This window comes from Macaca mulatta, chromosome 10 (genome assembly GCF_049350105.2).
Source record: "Macaca mulatta isolate MMU2019108-1 chromosome 10, T2T-MMU8v2.0, whole genome shotgun sequence".
Taxonomy (NCBI): Eukaryota; Metazoa; Chordata; class Mammalia; order Primates; family Cercopithecidae; genus Macaca; species Macaca mulatta.
In genome coordinates this window covers 6,978,906-7,001,996 of record NC_133415.1, presented here as the reverse complement: position 1 = coordinate 7,001,996, position 23,091 = coordinate 6,978,906, and the positions used below count along the sequence as shown (strand labels likewise).

Here is a 23,091-nt window from a genome sequence, read left to right as displayed (position 1 = left end):
CAGGCTGAATATGGGATACTGTGACCTTCTGGAATAACTGGAAGCCCAGATGCTAGCGGAGGTCACCTCAGTTCCCTACAAACTCTTCCCATCCTCTGAGTGCTCACTGGATATATTGGAGACAGGGCAGGACAGCATCAAAAGCTGCCCCTTTTTTGACACACAGACACGAAAAACAACACCTTTTCCCAGACCCTTTACTTATATAAAAACAAGAGCTCCAGGCCACTGGGGGAAGGGCAGGAAATCCTCCTAAGGTCCACGAAGGTCCATAGCTTCTGGGGAATAGAAACAGAAGATAGTTTTCATCTTAAGAAACTTGAGGACCAGGTGCAGTGACTCATGCCTGTAATCCCAGCGCTTTGGGAGGCCGAGGTGGGTGGATCATCTGAGGTCAGGATTTCGAGACCAGCCTGGCCAACATGGTGAAACCCCATCTCTACTAAAAATACAAAAATTAGCCAGGCGTGGTGGTGGGCACCTGTAATCCCAGCTACTTGGGAGACAGAGGCAGGAGAATTGCTTGAACCCGGGAGGTAGAGGTTGCAGTGAGCCGAGATCACGCCATTGCACCCTAGCCTGGGCAACAAGAGAAAAACTCCATCTCGAAAAAAAAGAAAGAAAATGAATGAAACTTGAGGCTGGGCGTGATGGCTCACACCTGTAATCCCAGCACTTTGGGAGGCCTGGGTGTGAGGATTGCTTAAGGTCAGGAGTTTAAGACCAACCTGGGCAACACAGCAAGATCCCATCTGCATTTTTTTTTAACTACAAAGTAAGTTTGTTGGTGGTAATGTGATAGAATTTATTCCCAACATCTGATATTACTAACTTTTGGGTCCTTGAGATATGCAGATCCTCGTATGTAGCTGGCATAAATCCCATGATTTGAGCTCTCTTGTTTTGTAATTTCTTTCTGTTTCTTCCCACAAAGACCTGTAATGTACCTTCCATAAATGCATCCAGTAAATGGAGAAATAAAGTGGGACAAGAGCTGTATGTTCTTATCATCTACATGCTTTCCACACAAGATACATTTCTTTTTTCTTTTTTCTTTTTGAGACAGTCTTGCCCTTATCACCCAGGCTGGAGTGCAGTGCATTGTTCAAGCTGTTTTTCTCATTCAGATACAAAAGTTTCTTCTAGACTGCTCCAGGTAGCTGGCGTGCTAAGGGTAGCATTGTTCTGATACTACACTTTCCATGCCCTAAAAGCTCCCTTAGCACTGACGGCACCAGTGTTTTCTTTTCCTGTTTAGTAGTTTAATAGCTTTGCTGTTTGTGTTTTTCATAATTTAAGTGAATTATGTGTAACTAGTTTATTGAGGAACCTCAACTTGTTGAGACTATAAATAGATGCAATTTTATTTCTCCCCAACCCCAATCCATACAGGATCTGTTGAAGCCCTCTTTCCTGCTAGGTGGGAGGTCCCTTAATGACATCTTGGCCAGATTCCAAGGTTTTCTTCTCATTTTCATCTTTAGAACAGCCTCTTGGTGTTTAAGACTCAGCCCTGTCTATTTCTAAAGAATGCTCAGCTCAAACACAATTCAACGCTTGTGGTCAGAGTTCTCTGTGGCTCTGGTGGCTTGGAGGAGTGGGGAAGGTCCCCTCTGGACTCAACGAAACTGTTGCCCTCACCAGGCTGTGTTTATTCACGTGTTGGGACGGCTCAGAGAGGGCGCAGGGAGAGGGCCCTGGAAGGGCGGTGGCCTCTCCCACTTTCCCATCCACCGCTGAGCATGAGAAGACTTCAGCTCCCGCCTGGGCCCTCCCAGGCGGCTCTGGTCCGTGATGTCACCTGCCCTCCTCTCCTGGCTGGCCCTGGCTGGTGGCGGTCACACCACAGTGCTCTGATGCATGCATTCTTGTGTGCTCCCCACCATGGGGATCCCACAACACCGTGGTTCCCTGTCTCATCCACCTTCCTGGGGGCAGCAGGCACCAGCAGGTGGGGATCCAGCTTCCATACATTCTGGAAACAGGAAGCTAAAGGGGTTGATGCTGACTCCCCTTGAATGGGAAACCTCCTCTCCTTCTGAGTCCCTTAATCCATGATTCATGGGATGAAGGCAGGTGGCGTGTCCACTGGCCAACCAGACATGACCAGAATGCACCTGTCCCTGTCTCAGAGGTGCCTTCAACCTACATGAAGTTCTCAAAGCCCTCTCTCCCCTAGCTTTCTCCCATGAAGGAGAAAACAGCACTTACCGCCAAGCCTCCATGGTAGCCCCCGGGCAGATCACTCCCACAGTCCCGTCTTCTGCACATAAGGACTCACACCTGGTATGTTTTCTTGGGTTTTGGTTTCTGGAATTTTTTTTTTTTTTTTTTTTTTTGAGATGGAGTCTCACTCTGTCACCCAGGCTGGAATTTAGTGGCGTGATCTCGGCTCATTGCAGTGTCCACCTCCAAGGTTCAAGTGATTCTCCTGCCTCAGCCTCCCGAGTAGCTGGGATTACAGGCACCCACCACCACGTCCGGCTAATTTTTGTATTTTTAGTAGAGACAGGGTTTCTCCATGTTGGCCAAGCTGGTCTCGAACTCCTAGTCTCAAGTGATCCACCCACTTCGGCATCGCTAAGTGCTGGGATTACAGGCGTGAGCCACCGTGCCCGGCCAGAGCTGGTGTTTCTGACTCCTTCAGGGGACGTCCACAGTGCATGCTACTGAGCAGATGGAAGTCCTCCTCCAGCCAGTAACTCGGGGGCCCAGGCCTCCTCATTGCACGAACCTGTCGCCTTCGCTGCCTGTTTCCAAGGTCACCCTGCCCATTAGCTTGAATCCAGCCAGTGGGAGGGACAGGATCCCCACCAACATTCCATTGGCTAGAGTCTAAGCATGGAGCCACACCTTGTCATTGAGTGGGCAGAGAGATGTCATTGAGCTTTTTGCCCAGGAAGAAGAGAAAACGGGATTGATAAAGAACCAGTCTGTTTGTACAACATTTGGGTTCTGGGAGAATGGCAGGTCTAGGAATTCCCTTCAAGTGCGGTAGCTGATGGCCTGTGGACAGCATTCCAGGTTCAGAATACAGCCTGTTTACTGCATTGCGTTCTCAGCTTCAGGGCTATAATTTGGGGCCAAAAGAAAAAGCCCAACTCAATATCCTGCTATATATGTATAACTAGAAAATACATCGCTTTTCTTGAAAGGTGGGCGGAGGCTTTGGCAGGTGTCCTGTGACGAAGATGGCTCTCGGAGAGCCACGGGTAAGTCACATGGGTTCTGCTGTTTCTGAAAATGCTGTGACCTGATCTGAGGGAGTTGGCAGTTTCTACTCGTTATTTTGTTGTGGTGGTGGTAGCTGGTGTGTAACCATCAGGTTTCTGTGAGCACAGTAACATTTGAAATCCAGAAGTTTTGGGACACACGGAAGGGACCACTGAATGAGGTGGTGAGGTGGTACCGCCCAGTGCACCAGGGCAAAGATCACAGAGCGAGGCTGGTGATGGGGCACAGGACAGGCCAGGGAAGCCCACTCAGAGCGTGAGCCAGCTCCCCAGCTCCCCAGCACCCATTAGCCTGCCCAGGCATGAGGAGTTCCCTTCACAGGCTAGGGCAGATGAAGAATGGGGTGAGGAAGGGGTAAAGCAGCCAGAGTTCCACAGAGGAAGGTGCGTGGGTTCCCTCCCCCTGGGCCCGCAGCAGAGCCCTCTGGACACCGAACTGAATGGGCCAGGTCAGGGCATCAGCAGGCCGGCTGCATGAGTCACCAGCAGTGATAAGCAGCAGGGCAGTGCAAGCCTGCAGGGACCTCCTGCGGACCTCCACCAATGCCGTGAGAGAAGAAAATAAAATGACAAAATATCACAGTCATGAAAATACCATTATGTGCAAGAGGTATGGAAAATAATCAACTTTACAACTTATAAAAAATATTGAGATTTCAGGCCAGGCATGGTGCCTCACGCCTGTAATTCCAACACTTTGGGAGGCCGAGGCAGGTGGATCCCCTGAGGTCAGGAGTTTAACACCAGCCTGGCCAACATGGCGAAACCCTGCCTCTACTAAAAATACAAAAATTAGCTGGGCGCGGTGGCAGGCGCCTGTAATCCCAGCTACTTGGGAGGCTAAGGCAGGAGAATCGCTTGAATCCGGGAGGCGGAGGTTGCAGTGAGCTGAGATTGCGCCATTGCACTCTAGCCTGGGAGACAGAGTGAGACTCTGTCTCAAAAAAACAAAAAAAATTGAGATTTCAGGATGTGATGGTTTCCTCATTTGGGCTGCTCTAACAAGGCACCACAGACTAGGTGGCTTGAGCCACAAACATTTACTTCTCACAGTCCTGAAGGCTGAGAGGTTCAAGATAAAGGTGATGGCAGATTCAGTGTCTGGTGAGACCTGCTTCCACGTTGCAGGCCGATGACCGATTGTCCTCTTGCTGTATCTATTCGTGAGGGTGCAACCCGCATGACCTCACCGCCTCCCAAAGGCCCCCCTCCTAAAGCCGTCCCATTGGAGGCTAGGATTTCAACACACAAATATTGAGGGAACACAAATATTCAGTCCACTGCAGGTGACAACATTGAAAAAAGTACCTTGGGCCAGGTGTGGTGGCTCATGCCTGTAATCCCAGCACTTTGAGAGGCCCAGGCAGGCAGATCACCTGAGGTCAGGAGTTTGAGACGAGCCTGGCCAGCATGGAGAAACCCCGTGTCTACTAAAAATACAAAGACTAGCTGGGCGTGGTGGCGGGCGCCTGTAGTCCCATCTACTCAGGAGGCTGAGACAGGAGAATTGCTTCAACCCGGGAGGTGGAGGTTACAGTGAGCCAAGATCATACTACTGCACTCCAGCCTGGGTGACAAGAGCGAGAGTCCATCTCAAAAAAAAAAGAAAAGAAAAGAATACCTTAATCAATATCTCTAATGTAAACGATGAGTAACCCATTTGGTTTAAAAAAAAAAAAAGCAAACTATTTTACATTTGCAATAGGAAACAGACATGCATATCAACAATCTTTGAAGAAATGACACCAATGTGGATAAAACTGCAAACTTTGTATGAAATAGGATTTGAAATAGGACATGAAATAGGATTTAAATGAACGGGGAGATGGCACTTGTTCCCACAGTAAATGACTGAGCATTGCAAAGATGTCTGTTTTTCAAAGAAGTTTATAGAATTGATTAAATGCTAATAAAAATTCTAATGTAATTATGTTTAATTCTAAAGTCTCTCTGGAATGATCCCAATTTGTAAGAATGTATGTGTGAGTGTGCATGTGTGTACATGTGTGTGTGCATGTCCATATTTGCAAATTAAAATAGACTAGAAAGGAATATGCAGAAATTGTAATATTTTCTGGGTGGTGGGAGTACAGATGATTTTTATTCTCCACATATTTTATAGTTTTAAAAGTATGTAATACCTACATATTACCATTATAATTCAATTAAATCAATAAATGCTAAACAATTCCATTCATCAGGAAATGTTAAATGAGGAAGGACAGATAAAACCATTGTGAGGTGGACCCTGGCTGTGGGTGGAAATGTGGGCTGCAGGGAGTCCATCCCACTGCACGAGAAGGTGGTGGTGGGGAGGGTGGAGGAGGGGTGCAAGCACAGGGCAGATTCCTAGAACAGAAAATTCTGGAAGCCCAGTCCTAATGATGGGGACATATGAGGGATGTGGAGGGGCTGGGGAGGAAGGGGAAGGTCAGGGGCTGATGGCATCTGTTCTTTCACCATCTCTACTTCTTATTTCATGGAGATGGCTTCCTCATTCCTCTTTTATGATTGTATTTATTTTATTATATTTTATTGAGACAGAGTCTCACTCTATCGCCCAGCTAGTGCAATAGGAATATAAAATTGTGTCTATTTATATTCCCAACAAGTTGAGATTCCTCAATAAACTAGTTACACATAATTCACAACAGCTCACTGCAACCTCCACCTTCAGGGTTCAAGCAATTCTCCTGCCTCAGCCTCCTGAGTAGCTAGGATGACAGACACACACCACCACACCTGGCTAATTTTTGTGTTATTAGTACAGACGGGGTTTCCCCATGTTGGCCAGGCTGGTCTTGAACTCCTGACCTCAAGTGATCTGCCCACCTCGGCCTCCCAAAGTACTGGGATTACAGGCATGAGCCACCATGCCCACCCTCCTATAATGATTTTAAACAGAACTACTCTCAAGTCCTCTTCAGGTTGCTGTATCATCTCTATCCTGCAAGAATCTTCCTCTATGTGGTCTGGTGACTGTCGCAATGCTATTTTGTCCTGCATGCTTTGTTTGTTCCTGCAGCTGTCTCCTGTAGGGCATCTCTCCTTCCTGAACTGGGGTCTGTGTGTCTATGTGTTGTGGTCCCCCGGTTGTATCCACCCTGGTCCTCCAGTGCACACAGGGTCAAGGAGGCCTCTCTTCAGGGCACTGTGCACACCACTCATGCCATGCAGGATGGACCCTGGACTCATGTCAACGACTTGCTTCTGTCCCTGGCCATGGGTGAACCTTTTCTGGCCACAAACCCTGACAAGATTTCCAGCCCCCACCCGTGGGCAGACAGCACGTGGTTCCCAGTTATTGCTTGCATTTTAGTCTGGGGGAGATGTTTTCACTTCTGGTCCATATAAACATCCTTTCATTGTTTTCAAATGCTCCATTCATACATCTCTCGTGTGTGTCTGTGTGTGTGGTGTTATTCACTTCGAGAGCATGGACTTGAAGAGGGAGGTTTCTGTATAAACTCAATCATGATCCAGAAAATTGTCTTCAGCACTCCAAGCCAATTTTCTCATCTGTCAAGTGGGGTTGTTATGAGGATGAACTGAGAGAGATTCATCAGCAAGTAGCACAGTCGACCACACAGGGAACACCCATGGAGCCCACCGATTCTGCTTTCCGTTAGTGTTGGGAGCAGGATGAGGGTGTCACCCATCAGTCCTGGCAACAGCAGTGCTGGGGAAGTTCCACAAGTGACCTAAGAGGAGGTACAGGTGAAAGTCTAAATAAGGAAACAGCCGGGCGCAGCAGCTCACAACTGTAATCCCAGCACCTTAGAAGCCTGAGGCAGGTGGATTACTTGAGCCCAGGAATTACAGACCAGCCTGGGCAACATAGTGAGACTCTGTCTCTACACAAAAATTTTGCAAAGGAAAAGAGAGGAGAGGAGAGGAGAGGGGGAGGGAGGGGAGGGGGAGGGAGGGGAGGGTGGAAGGGAGAGGTAAGGGTAGGGGAGGAGGGAGGGGAAAACAAGGGAGGGAAGGAAGGGAAGGGAGGGAGGGAGGGAGGGAGGGAAGGAAGGGACTGTCGCCAGTAACCTTCCCTGGAGATCTGCCTAGGGGAAGGCTATGGAAAATGCTCTCAGGATGGACACATGTGGGACATGAGGCCAAGGACTGGCACTGGAGATGTCTGCAGTCTCCATGAGTTCCACGGAGAGCTCTGGATCCGGCTGGCTCTGCACAGTGGTCCCACGTCCCCCAGGCCCAGGGTGAGCACTGCTACAGAAAGGAGGCTCGCATGGCCTTGGGTGAAGTGGCGCCTTCGCTCAAGGGCAAGGTTCAGAAGGGACCCCAGCCGAGCCCTCTCATGGCCAGCACTCCCAGGAGCAGGGGAACAGACCCTTTAGTCCTGGAAGGAAACCCAGATGGCCCAAGGCATCCATAGCAGGGGCAGACTATTGCAGTTAATTGGAAACTGATGATTCTGGTGGAAACCCAGTCAGTCTGTGGAATGAGCTGAAACATCCCTCAAATGACTAAACGTTCAGTGAGGCAGTCAAATAAAAACACAACATTAATCTTTCCTATGTATCAGCAACAATCTCTCGGTAACTATGAAGGAAGCCTGTGAGACTCGCCATAGGATCATACCGACAGCAGAAAACTACGCCCAAAGAATTGTTTATTGACCAGGATGCTTCTCACAGCATTGTTCTCTATGACGAAAATTGTCAACACACTTCCAAAGCAAAGGGATCATTTGGGTGAAGCATGGCCAGTCCAGAGATGGGATATTATGTACTTACAAATCCTATTCTCAAAGACCATGTCATGACCTCGGCAAGTTCTCATCACATATTAAGCATGTAGAATATTGTCCCATTCTGTAAGAAAGGAAAGTAAATAGGACAACACAGGTGTGCGGCTGGCTGGGGTCTCCGGCTCTGCTTGGTGGCCAGCTGCAATGTGACTGGTTGGCATGACATGGACCCAAGACTCCGGCTGTGCTCTGATGTGTGGTCCTTCTGCTCAGCCGCTAAACAGACACCCGGTAGCTTCTCCGCCGGGCTCTGGGCGAGGTGCTAGGGACGCAGGTGACTCACACAGCAGCCCTGCCCTCTAGGAGCATAGTCTGTTGGGGGAGACAGACAGGCTCAGTAACGGCATAAGTCCATCACTTACTAGGTGTGAGCCTGAGGGTGTCAGGGCAGGAGCACAGCCACGGGACCCCTCGCCCGGCCTGGTTGCTCAGGAAGGGTCCTAAGAGGAGTAACACTGGATCCTTCTTAACAGAACAATAAGAGCAGTAGAAAGGAAGCCGTTAGGGAGGCCGGCTGCCCAGACCTGCAGCGGGCAGTGGTGGTGGGGACAGAGAGCCCGGCTGACCTGAGAGTCATTGAGGACCATGATGTCCAGGCACTGGAGCAGGTGTAGGAGAGAGGAGTAAGGCAAGAAACATGCCCAGACGCCAAGCTGGGGATGCCCTGGATGGAGAAGAGGAGGCTCCCCAGAAAATCTCCACGGCCACAGGATGGAATTCCACCAGGCTGGGCCCATGGGAACACAAAGTGAGAGCAAGCGTCACAGAGCCAGAGAGTGGAGGCCCAGCTCTTACCTTATCTGTTCTCTTGCCTCAAAGGGGCCAGACAGTGGGATGGGGAGGGGGCTCAGCCCTAGACCCCCCATGTCAGGCAGAGACCTTGCAAGGCCAGGTCCTTGTAAACCTCTCAGATCAGCCACGTGGGGACAGGCAGGAGGGTACTATGTACACTCCAGGCCTTTCCATAGAGGAAGACACTGACTAGGCAATGGGCAAGCCACGGGGGACCCTGATTTTCACTCCCATTCCCAAACCAGCCACCAGTCACAGAGCAGCACATGGGGGAAACCTCAGGGCAAGGCTTTCTGCAGGGTGGAAGGGGAGCCTTCCACTCTGCAGCCCACAACTGCAGAGTCCCTACACAGAGCCCCCCACGCTGCACCCTGCACACAACTCACCAAAGCGCTTATGCCTCTCCAGGCCCTGCACCTGTTACCAGGGTTTGGGGGAAACCGTAGAATGTTTTCAAGTTCATCTAGTAACAACAGCTAAGAAAGTCTGAAGGGGGAGAGTCCTACTAGATATGAATAGAAATTATAAAACCTGGCAGGGCGCAGTGGCTAACGCCTGTAATCCCAGCACTTTGGGAGGCTGAGGCATGGATCACCGGAGGTCAGGAGTTCAAGACCAGCCTGGTCAACATGGCAAAACCCTGTCTCTACTAAAAATACAAAAGAATAAATAAATAAATAAATTAGCTGGAAGTGATAGCTGGTGCCTGTAATCCTAGCTACTCAGGGGCCTGAGACAGGAGAATCACTTGAACCCAGGAGGCAGAGGTTGCAGTGAGCCAAGATCATACCACTGGACTCCAGCCTGGGTGACAGAGACTCGGTCTCAAAAAAAAAAAAAAGAAAGAAATTATAAAACCCAAATCAGCTAAAATAGGGAAGTACCAGGCAAGACAAATGGATCAACTGAATAAACAGTGGGGAAGTTGGTCCTACTGTAGGTAAGATTTCCCCGTGTGCAAAGGAAAGAACACACGTGACCAAGGGAGAGAAATAATTTTTAACAAGTGGACTCAGGGTGTTTGTTTAAATCTTTGAAAGACAGTCTATTCAAAGCCTCCTCTCACATGACATGCCAAATTAATCCCAGAAATAACTGTGTATTAATCTAGAGGGGGAAGAAAGACCTGAAGTTTAAAGCGATGGAAGGAACAGTTGCTGATGTTTGCAGAACTGCCGATCCTTGTCTCTCTTTAGACCAGCAGTTCTCAAAGTGGGGCAAGAGCCTTTTGGAGGTCCACGAGGTAAAACCGTTTTCATAAGAATCCCAAAATATCACATGCTTTTTCCACGTCATCTCATGGGTGCAGTGGGGCTTTCAGAGGCGCCATGGCATATGCGCTCTTGCAGGTTAAGCACAGCAGGTAGGAGGCTCCCACTGTCTTCTATTCAGCCAGACCTTACAGGCATTTGCAAAAATGTCTTCTTCAATGCTTCTCCTCACTAATGTTTTGTTTTGGAAAATACAGTTTTTTAATTTAAAATGTTATTTGTGTTTTTGTTTTCCAAATAATTATTTTAAAACTTTGTTTAAATTTATAATATGGTAAATATTGTTGGATAAAACCTATGTAAGCAAAAGCTCTTTGAGGCCCTCAGTGAGTTTGGATAGTGCAAGGGGGCCCTGATACAAAATGTGTGAGAGCTGGCCTTGGCCTGTGGGCTCTGCAGTGCGGACTGCTGGATCCATGTGCGGGTCCCAGGGCGTTGCAGGTCCATCGGAGTAACTAATTCAACAAACGTGTACTGAGTACCTATCACGTGCCATGGATCCCAAGGCGTTGCAGATCCACTGGAGTAACTAATTTGACAAATGTGTACTGAGTACCTATCACGTGCCAGGCATCGTCATAGGTGCTAGTGCTACGGCCATGAACAACACAGACAAACTCTACCTGCCTGCCTTGTGTTCTTGTCTAGCAGACACAGTGCTGTGGAGACAGATTGACTATGTCAAAATCTCAATAAGATAAAACACACACACTAAGTAAAAACCCAGAAACAGCTGCAGCAAATATGACACACACCAGGTTAATATCTTTAATATATACCGAGCTCATAGAAATTTATCAGACCCCAGAAGATAGAGCAAAGGACACTGACAATCCACAAAAGAGGAAATACAATCGCTTCACATGAAAGATGCTCAACTGGGCTAGAAATCAGTGAAATGCCAACTGAAACACAATGCTATGTTTTCATTATCAAATTAGCAAATATTTAGCCAGATGATAATGCCCAATACGGGCAAGATGGACATGTTTATCCTTGCTGGTGGCAGTGTAAGGGGATACAAATGTTTCTGGAATCCATTTTGTCAATATGCAGTAAAAGCCTCAAAGGTTTTCATATTCTTCAGTTCAAGAATCCCACCTCTGGGAGTCTACCCCAAAAAAATAACTTGACATTGGGAAACAGCCTGTGCACAGATATTCATCAATTTATAAATGAAAAATCAGTAACAGCATTAGTGATCGGCAACTGGCACGATGGTCCATCTAGTCGATGGAGGAGTACATAGCCACTCCAAAATAAAATATTTAGTAATCAGAAGGGGAGATGCCCCCGATATGCTAAAATAGCTGCACAGAACTGTATTATTACAGAAGACAGCAGCAAAACTATGTTAAAACAAAATGCAAAGAAACTATAGTTGGGGGGGAAAGCCTGAGAGACACCAAAATGTGATGTTTTACTTCCTTCTTTCCTCTACTTGCAAAAATTTATCTAACATGTGGTTTACATGGATAATGAGAAGACCTAGTAGGTTTGGTGCTTGTGTATGCAAAGGCATGAGGCACACGTAAGTGAGGAGCTGGGTTTCCTCCCATCTCTACCCCATCTGTGCTGTGCCGACTGCCACCCCACCCAACCTCAGGTCCCCAAGAGACAGTGACACGCGGGCTGTCTGTTCCACATGGAAGGCCATATACCCCAATCTTCTCCCCTACTCTGGGGAGCTTCTCCTGTTGGCCCAACAGTCTGCTCTTGCTTCTCTTCCCCAGGAGACCCACCTTGTGCCTACCTCTCTAAGTCCCTAAACCAGTGCTCTCCAAGCAGAGGTGCCATGAGCCTTACGGCTGTGGTTGTAGATGGAGGCGCCTCTGCTAGGATCTCTTCCCTCTTCCACCCAGAGCTCTGCCCCCAGTCGGTGGCTGCAGCATGGGCCCTTTTGTCCAGTCCCAGGGCTTGTTCCCTAAGTTAACCTCAGCACATGCCTAGCTCAACCCATATCTCTTCATTCCCCTACAGGCTGGAACTGCCAGGGTGGTGCCCACCCAAGGCAGCTCTGTCTGCCATGACAACAGGAGCTGGTCCTGCCACACTTTCTGGGTTTTGTTTTCCACTCCTCCTCACTGCTCAATACATACTTACCTGGGGCCAATGAAATAGGTCTTTGCTGTTTCCTAGAAGTCACCAAAATGTTTCAGGACATTAAGTTAGTCCCAGGGTCACACTATACTAGGCCACGGAGTCACCCCTTCACTAACTTCCATCTCCAGTGATGCCCTGGTATGCAATGAAGCTTACTTACCAGAGGGGTACCATGTGGACCAGAGAGCAGTCACAATACAGTCCAAAGATGTCACAACCATGGAAAAGAGAACTTGCCTTCACATGCGCTGTTGAACACTACTGCCTGTCCGTTTTACCAATCGATACCTGTTCTCCTAAAATTTAGATAAATTATAACCCCAAAATATGTACAAAGCACTCCCTTCCCCCACTTTGTTCTTCAGCCTGATCCCCGGTCAGAGGTCTCCCTCTGGGGCTGCGCCTCATCCTCCTTAGCTGGAGACTAAGGTATCTTCCACTAAAGCCACCACGGGTCCTCACCTCTCCAATGTGGGCTTCTTCCAAGTTCAAGCTGAAGGGCAAGCCCCGACCTCTCTCATCTGCTCCATGTTCCCAAGTGCAGGGAGCTATCAAGAAGGTCCTAAGCGCACACCAGTACTCCTCCCAAGCCCGCACACATAAGCACCGAGAGAAAAAACACAAATCACCAGCCAAACAAAGGTGGGGCAGCTGCTTGGATCGGGTGCCCATAGGCAGAGGACCCGGCTGCAGGTGTGGACACGGAGTGTGGACGGTCTTTCCTAGGCAGCTCTGGGGTGTGGGGCAGCACAAGCCTGACACAGACATGGTATGGCTTTTAACAAGCCACTTGGGTAGAGCCAGGGCTGGCGACACGGCAGAGTTCCCACCCTGCTTCCATGCTGGGCTGGGCCACATGGAAACCTTCCAGATGCCTTTTCCCAGGTGCCACTGTACCCCTTCACTTGGGGGCACCTCTGCCTGGCAGGTACTAGTCTTACCAATCTAGCTGCTGGAGACAGAACAGAACTGGGCACAAAGAGAAAGTAATCTGTACACCTCCCATTCATGGAATGGTGGCCCCACTGTGTCCTCCCTCCGTCCATACTTAAAGAGCACCATGGTCCCACCTGAACAGCCTTGGCTGGAGTCCAGGGGAACCTAAAGCCTGTATTCAGGCAGTTGTTCAGCAGGGCAATTGGGCTAACAGAGTTGATGATGAGTGGGTGGCAGTAGCCTGCGGACCCCAGCAACCACTGAATGTCCTTGCCCTTGCAAGGCAGCGGTTCTTCAGAATCGCAGTCACTTTTCCCAGCATCATCAAAACTCTTAAGAAGCCAGGTCCAAGGACCCAACCTCTGGGGTCCCAAGACACATACATGTCTTTAGGTGGGTGCGGAGGTTGTCCTTCTGCAGTCAAGCCAGGACCCTTCAGACAGGGGCAGATGAGCCCAGGATAAGAATCCCTACGGTCCAGGAGGTCATGTCAATATGTTTCATTTGGCATTGAAATATGGCGGAACAGCTCAGTCCAAAGGGCATGGCCAAACTCAGCCACAAAATGATTTCTTGGTCACCCCTCTGTGAGGAAGGACCAGGTCCTTCAGAAGCAGGACATGCATGCCAGTGCTGCATTGTCACCACACTAAGACAACGACAGTCCACAGCTCTTTGCTTTTACATATGCCACCAAGACCCTGGCTGGGTTGCCAGAGGCAGACACTCCCCGGCCTTAAGTGCTTAAGGATGTTTCCCAAAGGGAGTCTGTTTTCTCTTGGACAAAGGCAGCCCATCTGATTGCCCAGGCATGGGAAGGACATGCTACAAGGTGCCTTTGGAGACCCACAGATGGTGTGTGAGTAGCTGCAGGGCTGCAGTGAAGGCCACATGGCACCTGAATGGAGATGGGAACGGGTCTCAAGCTGGGCAAGGCTTGAGACAGTGACAGGGTGCAGAAGCAGGAGTGACTGAGCATCAGCCGATGTGGCACTGCCCATGGAGATTCTGGGCAGCAAAGGGAGTCACTGGTATCCACCCTCAGCCTGCTATGGCCCTCAGGTGCAAGTGTGCTGGAACCTGCAGCCTGATAGACTTGACCAGTGGCTGAGAGTCCACCATGACCTTATTTAGCAGGCAAGTTCCAGATTCCCCTAACTTCTGGCTCGATCAGAACACCAGAAGCTGAAGCCAGGCATTAACAGAGACGCAACACGGGTCCTTCCCAGTGAGAGCAGTGGGGCCTCCCAGACTGCATACTCACATGCAGAGTGGAACCTGGCCCCTGGAAATGGTAGAACTACACTCCTAGCAGTGACCACTCGACCACTACAGCACGGATGAGGCCCTGCCTGCTGCACTGGGCCCTGGCAGGGCTGGCAGGCATCTTGGGTGGGAAGCCAGACTCCCTCTCCAGGTACACCCATCAAGCCACCAGCCTGGCCAAACTGGCATCTTTCTGTCCAGAGCTCATCAATAGGAACTGGGCAACCAGGTGGGGAGCCGCCAAAGGAGCTTGGAGAGGGCAGAGTAGGAGCCTCCATGAACCAAGTCAGGCTGGGAGGGGTCAGCCCTCGTGGTTTGTCAGCGTGCGGCAGAGTCCCTGTGCCTAAGCAGCAGAGCGGTAGTCATTGAAACAGCCCGGGATGCCAGCAAGAGGGAGGCGAGCATGCAGTGAGCGATAGGTACAAAGCTAGCACATAAGAGGAAGCGCAGCAAGGTGGGCAACCAGGGCGCCAGGAGGGATGGAAGGAAGATCTCCTTGGGGAACACATCTGGAGAGGCAAGAAGGGAGGTCTTCAAACAGGGGCGATGCTGTCCTATGGGCATTTCTTCTACACAGCAAAGAGCGTATGCTACCTGGGTGGCTGCAGACGCTACCAAGTGGTGCCGGATTCTTAAAGATTCCGTGCTCGGGCAGGCAGGGCTGGCGCTGGACTAGTCCCGTTGGAAGCTGGATGCACTGGGCAAGGCCCCGTGCCCGCAGCGGCCAGCTGACGGCAGAGCATCTGCCTCTCTCGCACGGCCCTGTTAGAGGCAGAAGTCTTCCTGATTTGGGCGCGCCGCGCATGCCGGAGCGGAGACTTGTAGGTTCTCCGCAACTCTGCCAGGAACCCCTGATAGTTGTTGCGCAAGGGGCTGTCAGGTTGCATGTGCGGGATAGCCCACTTCTCCGCCTCCCCAGTCAGTCGAGACACAAGGAAGGCCACGCGCTCGGCCTCACCCGGGAAGCGGGAGGCCTGGAAGATCATGAATCTGTCCATCTGCATCAGGAACCCCGCCAACTGGCCTGGGTCCCCGGAAAAGGGCTCGGGCAGAGAGGTTGGAGGTGTGGTCATGGGTCGAGTCCCGTTCGAAGTAATTGCAGAGATGGGCGGGGTGATCTGCAGAGCCCCCGGGATCCGCGCCCTGGTGCGTAACAAGGTCAGCTCTGCCATCACGCTCTCCAGCATGTTGGTGAGATTGGCCTTCTCTGCACGCAGGGTGGAGGCCTCCCGCCTCAGCGCTGAGTTGGTGAGGCGCAGGGAGGTCAGGGTGTCAATAACATCATCCATCTGGGCGTTCGGAGACGCTGCCGAGGCCGGGCTTTCAGCTTTGGACGTCTGCGGCTGCACCATGCTGGCCAGAGGTCAGCCACGGACTGAGATCCGCGGGTGGGCCAAGGGGGTGTGGTGACCAGGTGGGCCCCTGTAGAAATGGCGGCAGCGTGGGGTGCACAACGCGAGGGCGCTGCGAGACCCCCAAGCTGAGGGCCCAAGAGAGGGGCACGCGTGCCAGGCGGGGGGCAGGCCCTGGGGACTTCAGCCCCGGTCCCACGCGGCTCCTTTACTGCAGACTTCGCGGGCTACGGAGCCGGACGGGCGGCTGGACCTCTCTGGGCCCTGGAGGATTAAGAAAAGATGTTTTTAAGGTTTCAATTGCGACTAGCGGGCAGGACGGTGAGAGGCGGCGTGGAGGGCCCGCGCGTGGGTGGCGAGGCTGCACAAAGCCCCGCGGCGCCCGCCCCGCGCCCGCCCGGGGGAGAACAAAGGGGTCTGCTCCTCCGCGGTCGCGGGCCTGGGGGCCACCACAGTGGCCGGGCCGGGCAGTGGGCCGGGGACGCGCGTACCTGGGGTCTCGCGGTTCCTCCGCGGCTCCGTCCGCCGCCGGCCGTGACCAAGATGGCCCGCGCGGGGGACGCGGCCAGGCCGATGAGTCACCGCGCGGCCCTCGGAGAACTGCTTCCCGGTCAGCGCAGCCGGGCGACGGCGCTGGCGATGGCGGCGGGCGGCCTCCGGCAGGTGCAGGGCCCGGGGCCGGGGCGGGGCCGGGGTCGCGGCAGAGGGCGGGTCACCGCGCGGCCTTTGTGCGGGCGGGGCCGGCGCGGTGGCGGCGGCGGGCGGGCCTCAGGCGGGCCCCACTGGTTGCCATGGAGACCGCCTGCTCCCGCGCGTTCGGGATGGCCGTAGCCCCGCCTCCGGAAGTGACGCAAAAAGTCCCCGCCTCCCCCAGCTCGGGCCGTCGCTGCGAGTCCTTCCCAGCTGCCAATCAGGGAAGATTGTGGTTGCTGAGGCGTCTTCATTAGGGCGGGTTCCTGGTGTTCTCTCAGCCATTCCTCCCAAGAGGGCTTGCAAGGCTCTTTCTGTGGTTGTCATTGGGGTTTTTTTTTTTTTGATAATTTACCGTTCTTCTTATTGTGATTTTTTTTTTTTTTTTTTGAGACGGAGTCTCGCTCTGTCGCCTAGGCTGGAGTGCAGTGGTGCGATCTCGACTCACTGCAACCTCTGCCTCCCGGGTTCAAGCGATTCTTCTGCCGCAGCCAGCCAAGTAGCTGGGATTACAGGCACGTGCTGCCATGCCCGGCTAATTTTTGTATTTTTAGTAGGGATGGGGTTTCACCATGTTGCCCTGGCCGGTCTCGAACTCGTGACCTCAGGGGATCCACCTGCCTTGGCCTCCCAAAGTTCTGGGATTACAGGCCTGAGCCACCGCGTCAGACCCTTATTGTGATTTCAATATAAATGTAATGTAACAAATGATGTCAGAGAAGTAAAACTTTATACTACTCAGACTCCCTCCACCTAACGATAGCAAATAGTAATACATATATATATAATGTACATATATGTGTGTGTGCATATATATATATTACTTTTTTAAGGCAAGGTCTCACTTTGTTGCACAGGCTGGAGTGCAGTAGCACCATCATAGCTCCCTCCACCTGGAACCCTGTGCTCAAGTCATCCTCCCACCTCAGCCTCCCCAGCAGCTGGGACCACAGGAAGAGGCCAGCACACCCAGCTAAGCAAATAGTAATATTTCTGTAGTTCCATCCAGTCATTTTTCTATGATATGTTCTACAAAATATTAATTTTTATGAGTATTTTGTAACCATAATAGCACATTGAACTTTGAGCATTTTCCTATTAAAGATAGTTCAGAAGCTTGATTTTCAGTTAATGCCTGTGGTCCATGGAAATCCTGTTCCACAACGTGTTTAGCCATACCCTTTTTGATAGATCCTTATCTTGTTTACCATGCTAAAGTTTTATAAACTACACTTGTATATAAATCCCCACCTCTTTCTCTGCTGGGTTCCCCAGGGTAAATACCAAGGAGTGAAGATACCTGGCTGATAAGGTTTGGCTGTGTCTCCACCCAAATCTCATCTTGAGTCCTAACTCCCACAATTCCCACATCATGGGAGGAACCTGGTGGGAGGTGATTGAATTATGTGGGTGGGTCTTTCCTGTGCTCTTCTTGTGACAGTGAGTCTCAAGAGATCTGATGGTTTTAAAAAGGGAAGTTTCCCTGCACAAGTTCTCTCTTTGCCTGCTGCCATCCATATAAGACCTGACTTGCTCCTCCATGTCTTTCACCATCTGCCATGATTGTGAGCCTCCCCAGTCACACAGAACTGTAAGTCCAGTAAACCTCTTTCTTTTGTAAATGGCCCAGTCTCGGGTATGTTTTTATCAGTAGCGTGAAAACAGACTAATACACTGGCCAAAGGGTAAGAACTGTTTGATTCTGGGTCTGGATTTCCAGCTTGACCTAGGTGATCCTTCTGCATGGTCAGTTTCAAACTGGCATGGCTGGAGAGAAAAGATACTGAGAAATAAAAATAAACATTTAAGCCCCCCAACGAACTGAACAGACGCCTCTTGGCCAGGGGACCCCAGAGAAACCTGGGAAGTTCCTGGCCATGATGAAATGGGAGGTTGGACACACCTCATTAACTGCCCCCCCTCCATAACCAATAACCACCATTAGGCTTTTTTCCCTAAGGGTTAAACAGAAACAAGCCCCTTTGAAAGACTTCAGCATTGATACCAACCAACCATCTGACACTGCCCCTCCCTTTTTGTGGCACACAACAACTGACCAGCATTCTTTCCTGGTAAGAGACCACCAACCCTAGAGTGGTTCTGGCCAGGCTGTGGAGGATGTGCAGTGAAAGCTTTTGTATCCTCTGATTCACCTTTTAACGTTAAAGGGCTGAAAACTCCACCCTCAGATCATGCTAACACTGCCATTTTTTGTAGATGCTACCCATGAAGGGGCATGAAGCTCAGTTGCACATGTGCATATTTCTCTTCTCATAAATATTTATGACTCCTCCTGTAGCTTATTGAATATGTATATTTGGCCACCCTGTTCAACATAAATTCCTGTCTTACTCTTCCAACCCTTGAAGTGCCTGTTTATGGCTTCTGGCCAGAGGCTACACTTCCCAGCCTATTCAAACGGCCACTCTGCAGGATGCAACCTTTTATGAGAAATAAAACTCTCCTTTCCAGGTTTATGAACTTCGTCATTCTTCAGTTAACAATACCCAGCAAGAGCTGGATTCACTCAGACCTACAGTTTCCACTCAAGATAATTAGGGCATGAGGATGTTGTTACTGAGCAAGTGGTCTTGCTGCCTGATGCACACAGAAGCCAATAAATATGGCACCAGCTTTTGAGAAAAGAAAAGCTTTATTGCAAAGCTGACCAGCAAGGAGAGAGGAGGTGGGCTCAAATCCATCTCCCTGATTTGAGGCATGGGGCAAGTTTTAAGGGATCAGGTGGCAAGAGAAAGTATTTAGGAATGCTGGCTTTCCAGGGTCTGATTGGAGGGCTTCAAATTTGACCATATGTGGTAATGTATGTTAAAGTAGATTTTAGCCCCAGACCTTCCAGGCTGATGGACCCCCTTGCTTGTGAATGAGTTCTGGTGTTCAAGTTCTGGTCATGTCCCAGTCTTCTTGGTTCTAAGGGGAGGAATCATTGGTTCTGGGTGTTGTTAGAGGTCAAAGCTTTTGTTATGGCACATGCCCAGGCTACATGACTTGCAGTTTTGGGCTCTATTCTACCTAAAAGGCAGCTTGACATTTTGTTATCAACAGGGTAGGCCCAGTTTGGGCTGGTCCCACAACTACAGTATCAGAACTTGGAAAGGATACTTGTACCCCAGTGTGCATGAAGCAAGAGGGAAATAAGGAAGACTGTGTCCTTAAACTTCTTCCATGAGATCTTCCAAATCAGATGGGGGCAGGAGCTGTGTTAACCTTGACTGAAGTCAATGACTTCAAAAACAGAAATGAGCCTGCAGCCTTCTATCCCTCCAAGTTCTTCTAAATACACAGAGGAATGCCATCCACTCCTTGGAGTCACTCCATCTGTCTCTCTGTCTCTCTAGGCCCCTGGATATTGTGCACATGAGTGAAGTGTCTGCCACAATTCCAAGTGTGGTTGACAACATAAATCTTAAATTCCCAGGTGCATTGAATATAAAGGTGCACCCCAATTTCAGAAATTATAAAACATTTAAAGAAATAAATAATTTATCTGTATTTCACTTTACTTCCAAGGGGAAATTAGATGGCAGCCCATAAAAATAGAGCAAAATAAAAATTAATGGAATTTTAAAAATAAAAACAGGAGAAGAATATGTGACTGCTCATCCAGATGAAGCTATGATTCATGCCCTGAGGCGCCTGTCTGGGCTGTGAACACAGAACAATAAAATATGCAAAGAAACTATTGAAAGGATATAAGTGGGCTGAAAAAGATAAACAAGATAAACTTCACAATGGTCCAGAAACACAAACTTCTGAGTATTGACATGGGCCTGCCGGGCTCTGGACCTGAGACATAATAGGGACCCAAGGCTGGGAACACAGCCAGGCTTCCTATTTGAAGCCAGGGGATGGGGGACAGAGGAGTCACCCTATGTCAGAAAAAAAGTCTGAAAAATTGGATTCAGTCATTTCATGGGGGCGGGGTGTGACAGTTTATGTGAAAGTGTGGCCCTGGGGCAAAGGAGAACACAGATACAGCGTTATTAATCTCCTGCCCCCTGGTTTAACAAATAGACCAAGAGGGTCAGGATTCCAAACCACCAATAAAATATACACATATATATTTTATACATATATGTATATATGATATATGTGTGTGTGTGTGTATATATAATATACATATATGTGTGTATATATATGTTTCTTTACCACAGACCAGGCATCACAGAGCCACCTGAAACTGCTCGATGGGGAAAGGGAGTACCAAGAGAGAAACAGAGACAAAGTCTTTCAACACAAAATGATCCTGAGATTCAAAACTCTGAAGCCCACAAAGACATCTTATGCTAAGAATAATAGTAAAGAAAAATCAATAATTATAATGTGAATTAACTCCAGAGGAAATTAAAATAATAAACAGTCTGAAAAAAAGACTTTAAAGTAAGTGTTTTTGGGATGCTCAGTGAGAACAAGGAAGGAATAATATTTGTGAAAAGAACAGAGTGGGGCTGGGTGCGGTGGCTCATGCCTGTAATCCCAGCACTTTGGGAGTCCGAGGCGGGCGGATCACAAGGTCAGAGATCGAGACCATCCTGGCTCACACGGTGAAACCCTGTCTCTACTAAAAATACAAAAAATTAGCCGGGCGTGGTGGCGGGTGCCTGTAGTCCCAGCTACTCGGGAGGCTGAGGCAGAAGAATGGCTTGAACCCGGGAGGCGGAGCTTGCAGTGAGCAGACATCACGCCACTATACTCCAGTATGGGCGACAGAGCAAGACTCTGTCTCAAAAAAATAACAACAAAAAAGGTACTTTTTCACAGGTACCTGATCTTGGTACAGTACGGCTTTTTCTCCACACTCTGTTCTTAAAAAACTTTTATGTTTCAAAGAACATATCAAGAAAGCCAAAAGACACCAACCCACAGAATGGAAGAAAATATTTGCAAACTATGTATCTGATGAGAGTCTAATATTCAGAGTGTATAAAGAACTCCTACAACTCAATAATAAAAAGATATCCTAATAAAAATGAGCAAAGGAGTTGAATAGACATTTCTTTAAAGAAGATATATGAATGACCAATAAGCACATGAAAAAATGCTCAATATCATAAACCATCAAGGAAATATAAATCAAAACCACAATAAGATGTCACTTCACACCCCCACCCCCATATTGCCATAACCTAAAAGACAGACAATAACAAATGTTGGTGAATGTGTTGAAAAGTTGGAAACCTCATACATTGCTGGTGGGAATGTAAAATAGTGCAGCTACTATGGAACATAATTTGGCAATTCCTCAAAAAGTTAAACCACTCCTAGGTGTATGCTTAGGTACATTGAAAACATATATCCACACAAAAATTTGTACAAAAATGTTCATACAAGCATTATTCCTAATAGCTTCCCCCTCCCACAAAAAGGCACCAACCCACATGTCCATCAGTTGATAAATGGACCAATAAAATGTGGTATCACCATACAATGGAATATTAGCAAGCTATAAAAGGAATAATATACCGATACATACTAAAATATGAATGGACCTTGAAAGCATTGTGCTAAGTGAAAGAAGTCAAGAATAAAGCCACATGTTGTATAATTTTTATTTATATAAAATGTCCAGAATAGGCAAATCCATAGAGACAGAAAGTTGAGCAGTGATTGCCAGGGTCTGAGAAGAAGGAAGGAAGGAGAATGACTGCTAATGAGTATAGGATTTCTTTTGAGTGATGAATTGTTCTAGAATTAATATTAATGGCTGCACAACATTGTGGCTATACTAAAAACTACTAAGTTTATTTAAAATGTTATGGTATGTGAATTATATTTTTGAAAAAATTCAATGGCCATTTATGATCAAAACTCACATAAAAATGAGAATAAATGGGAACTTCCTCAACTTGATAGGAAGTATCTATAAATACCCTATAACTGATATTATACTTAACGGCCAAAGACAAAGTGCTTTCCTCCTAAGATGGAAAACCAGCTAATGATGTCCACTCCCACTATTCTCATTCAACATAGTACTGGCAGTTGTAGCCAATGCAATAAGGCAAGAAAAGGAAATAAAATATATACAGATTGAAAATAAGAAATAAACTGTCCCTATTTTCAGAGGCATAATTGTGTATGTAGAAAATCCCAAGGAATCTATACAACGAACAAACATAAAAACTTCCTACAACTAATAAGTTCAGCAAGGTTGCAGAATACAATATGAACATGCAAAAATCCATTGTATTTATATAAACTAGCAATGAACACATGTACAGAAAAGTTAAAAATACAGTACCATCGGCCAGGCACGGTGGCTCATGCCTGTAATCCCAGCACTTTGGGAGGCCGAGGCAGGTGGATCACCTGAAGTCAGGAGTTCAAGGCCAGCCTGGCCAATATGGTGAAACCCCATCTCTACTAAAAATACAAAAATTAGCCAGGTATGGTGGTATTGCTTGAACCTGGGAGGTGGAGGTTGCAGTGAGTCGAGATCAATGCTACTGCACTCCAGGCTGGGCAACAGTGAGACTATTTCTAAAACAAAACAAAACATAATATCATTTACAATAACTCAAAAAAAACCACTCAGATGCAAATCTAACAAACTAGGTACAGGACTTACATGCAGAAAACAACAACAAAAAAAACTGATGAAAGAAATCAGAAGACCTAAATAGAGACACAGTGTGTCATGGACGGCGCTATGGTTTGGATATGAT

The 23,091-nt window shown here is 48.7% G+C and overlaps 1 protein-coding gene and 1 pseudogene across 2 annotated transcripts; both read right to left on the bottom strand.

Moving 5' to 3' along the window:
* Positions 1 to 10,806: 10,806 nt before the first annotated feature.
* On the bottom strand, positions 10,807 to 16,270 carry RTL6 (retrotransposon Gag like 6). 2 transcript variants are annotated; one of them, XM_015150409.3, is made up of 2 exons: positions 16,210 to 16,270; positions 10,807 to 15,982 (listed from the first exon to the last, which is right to left on the bottom strand). In XM_015150409.3, the coding sequence occupies exon 2, from the start codon at positions 15,716 to 15,718 to the stop codon at positions 14,999 to 15,001; it is 720 nt and encodes a 239-aa protein (XP_015005895.1). In that variant the 5' UTR covers positions 15,719 to 15,982; positions 16,210 to 16,270; the 3' UTR covers positions 10,807 to 14,998.
* Positions 12,623 to 13,226, bottom strand: LOC144331606 (uncharacterized; annotated as a pseudogene).
* Positions 16,271 to 23,091: the final 6,821 nt, after the last annotated feature.

What these genes read in the sequence shown, in the direction of transcription:
- RTL6 (XM_015150409.3), bottom strand. Translation starts at nt 15,718, where the DNA reads ATGGTGCAGCCGCAGACGTCCAAAGCTGAAAGCCCGGCCTCGGCAGCG.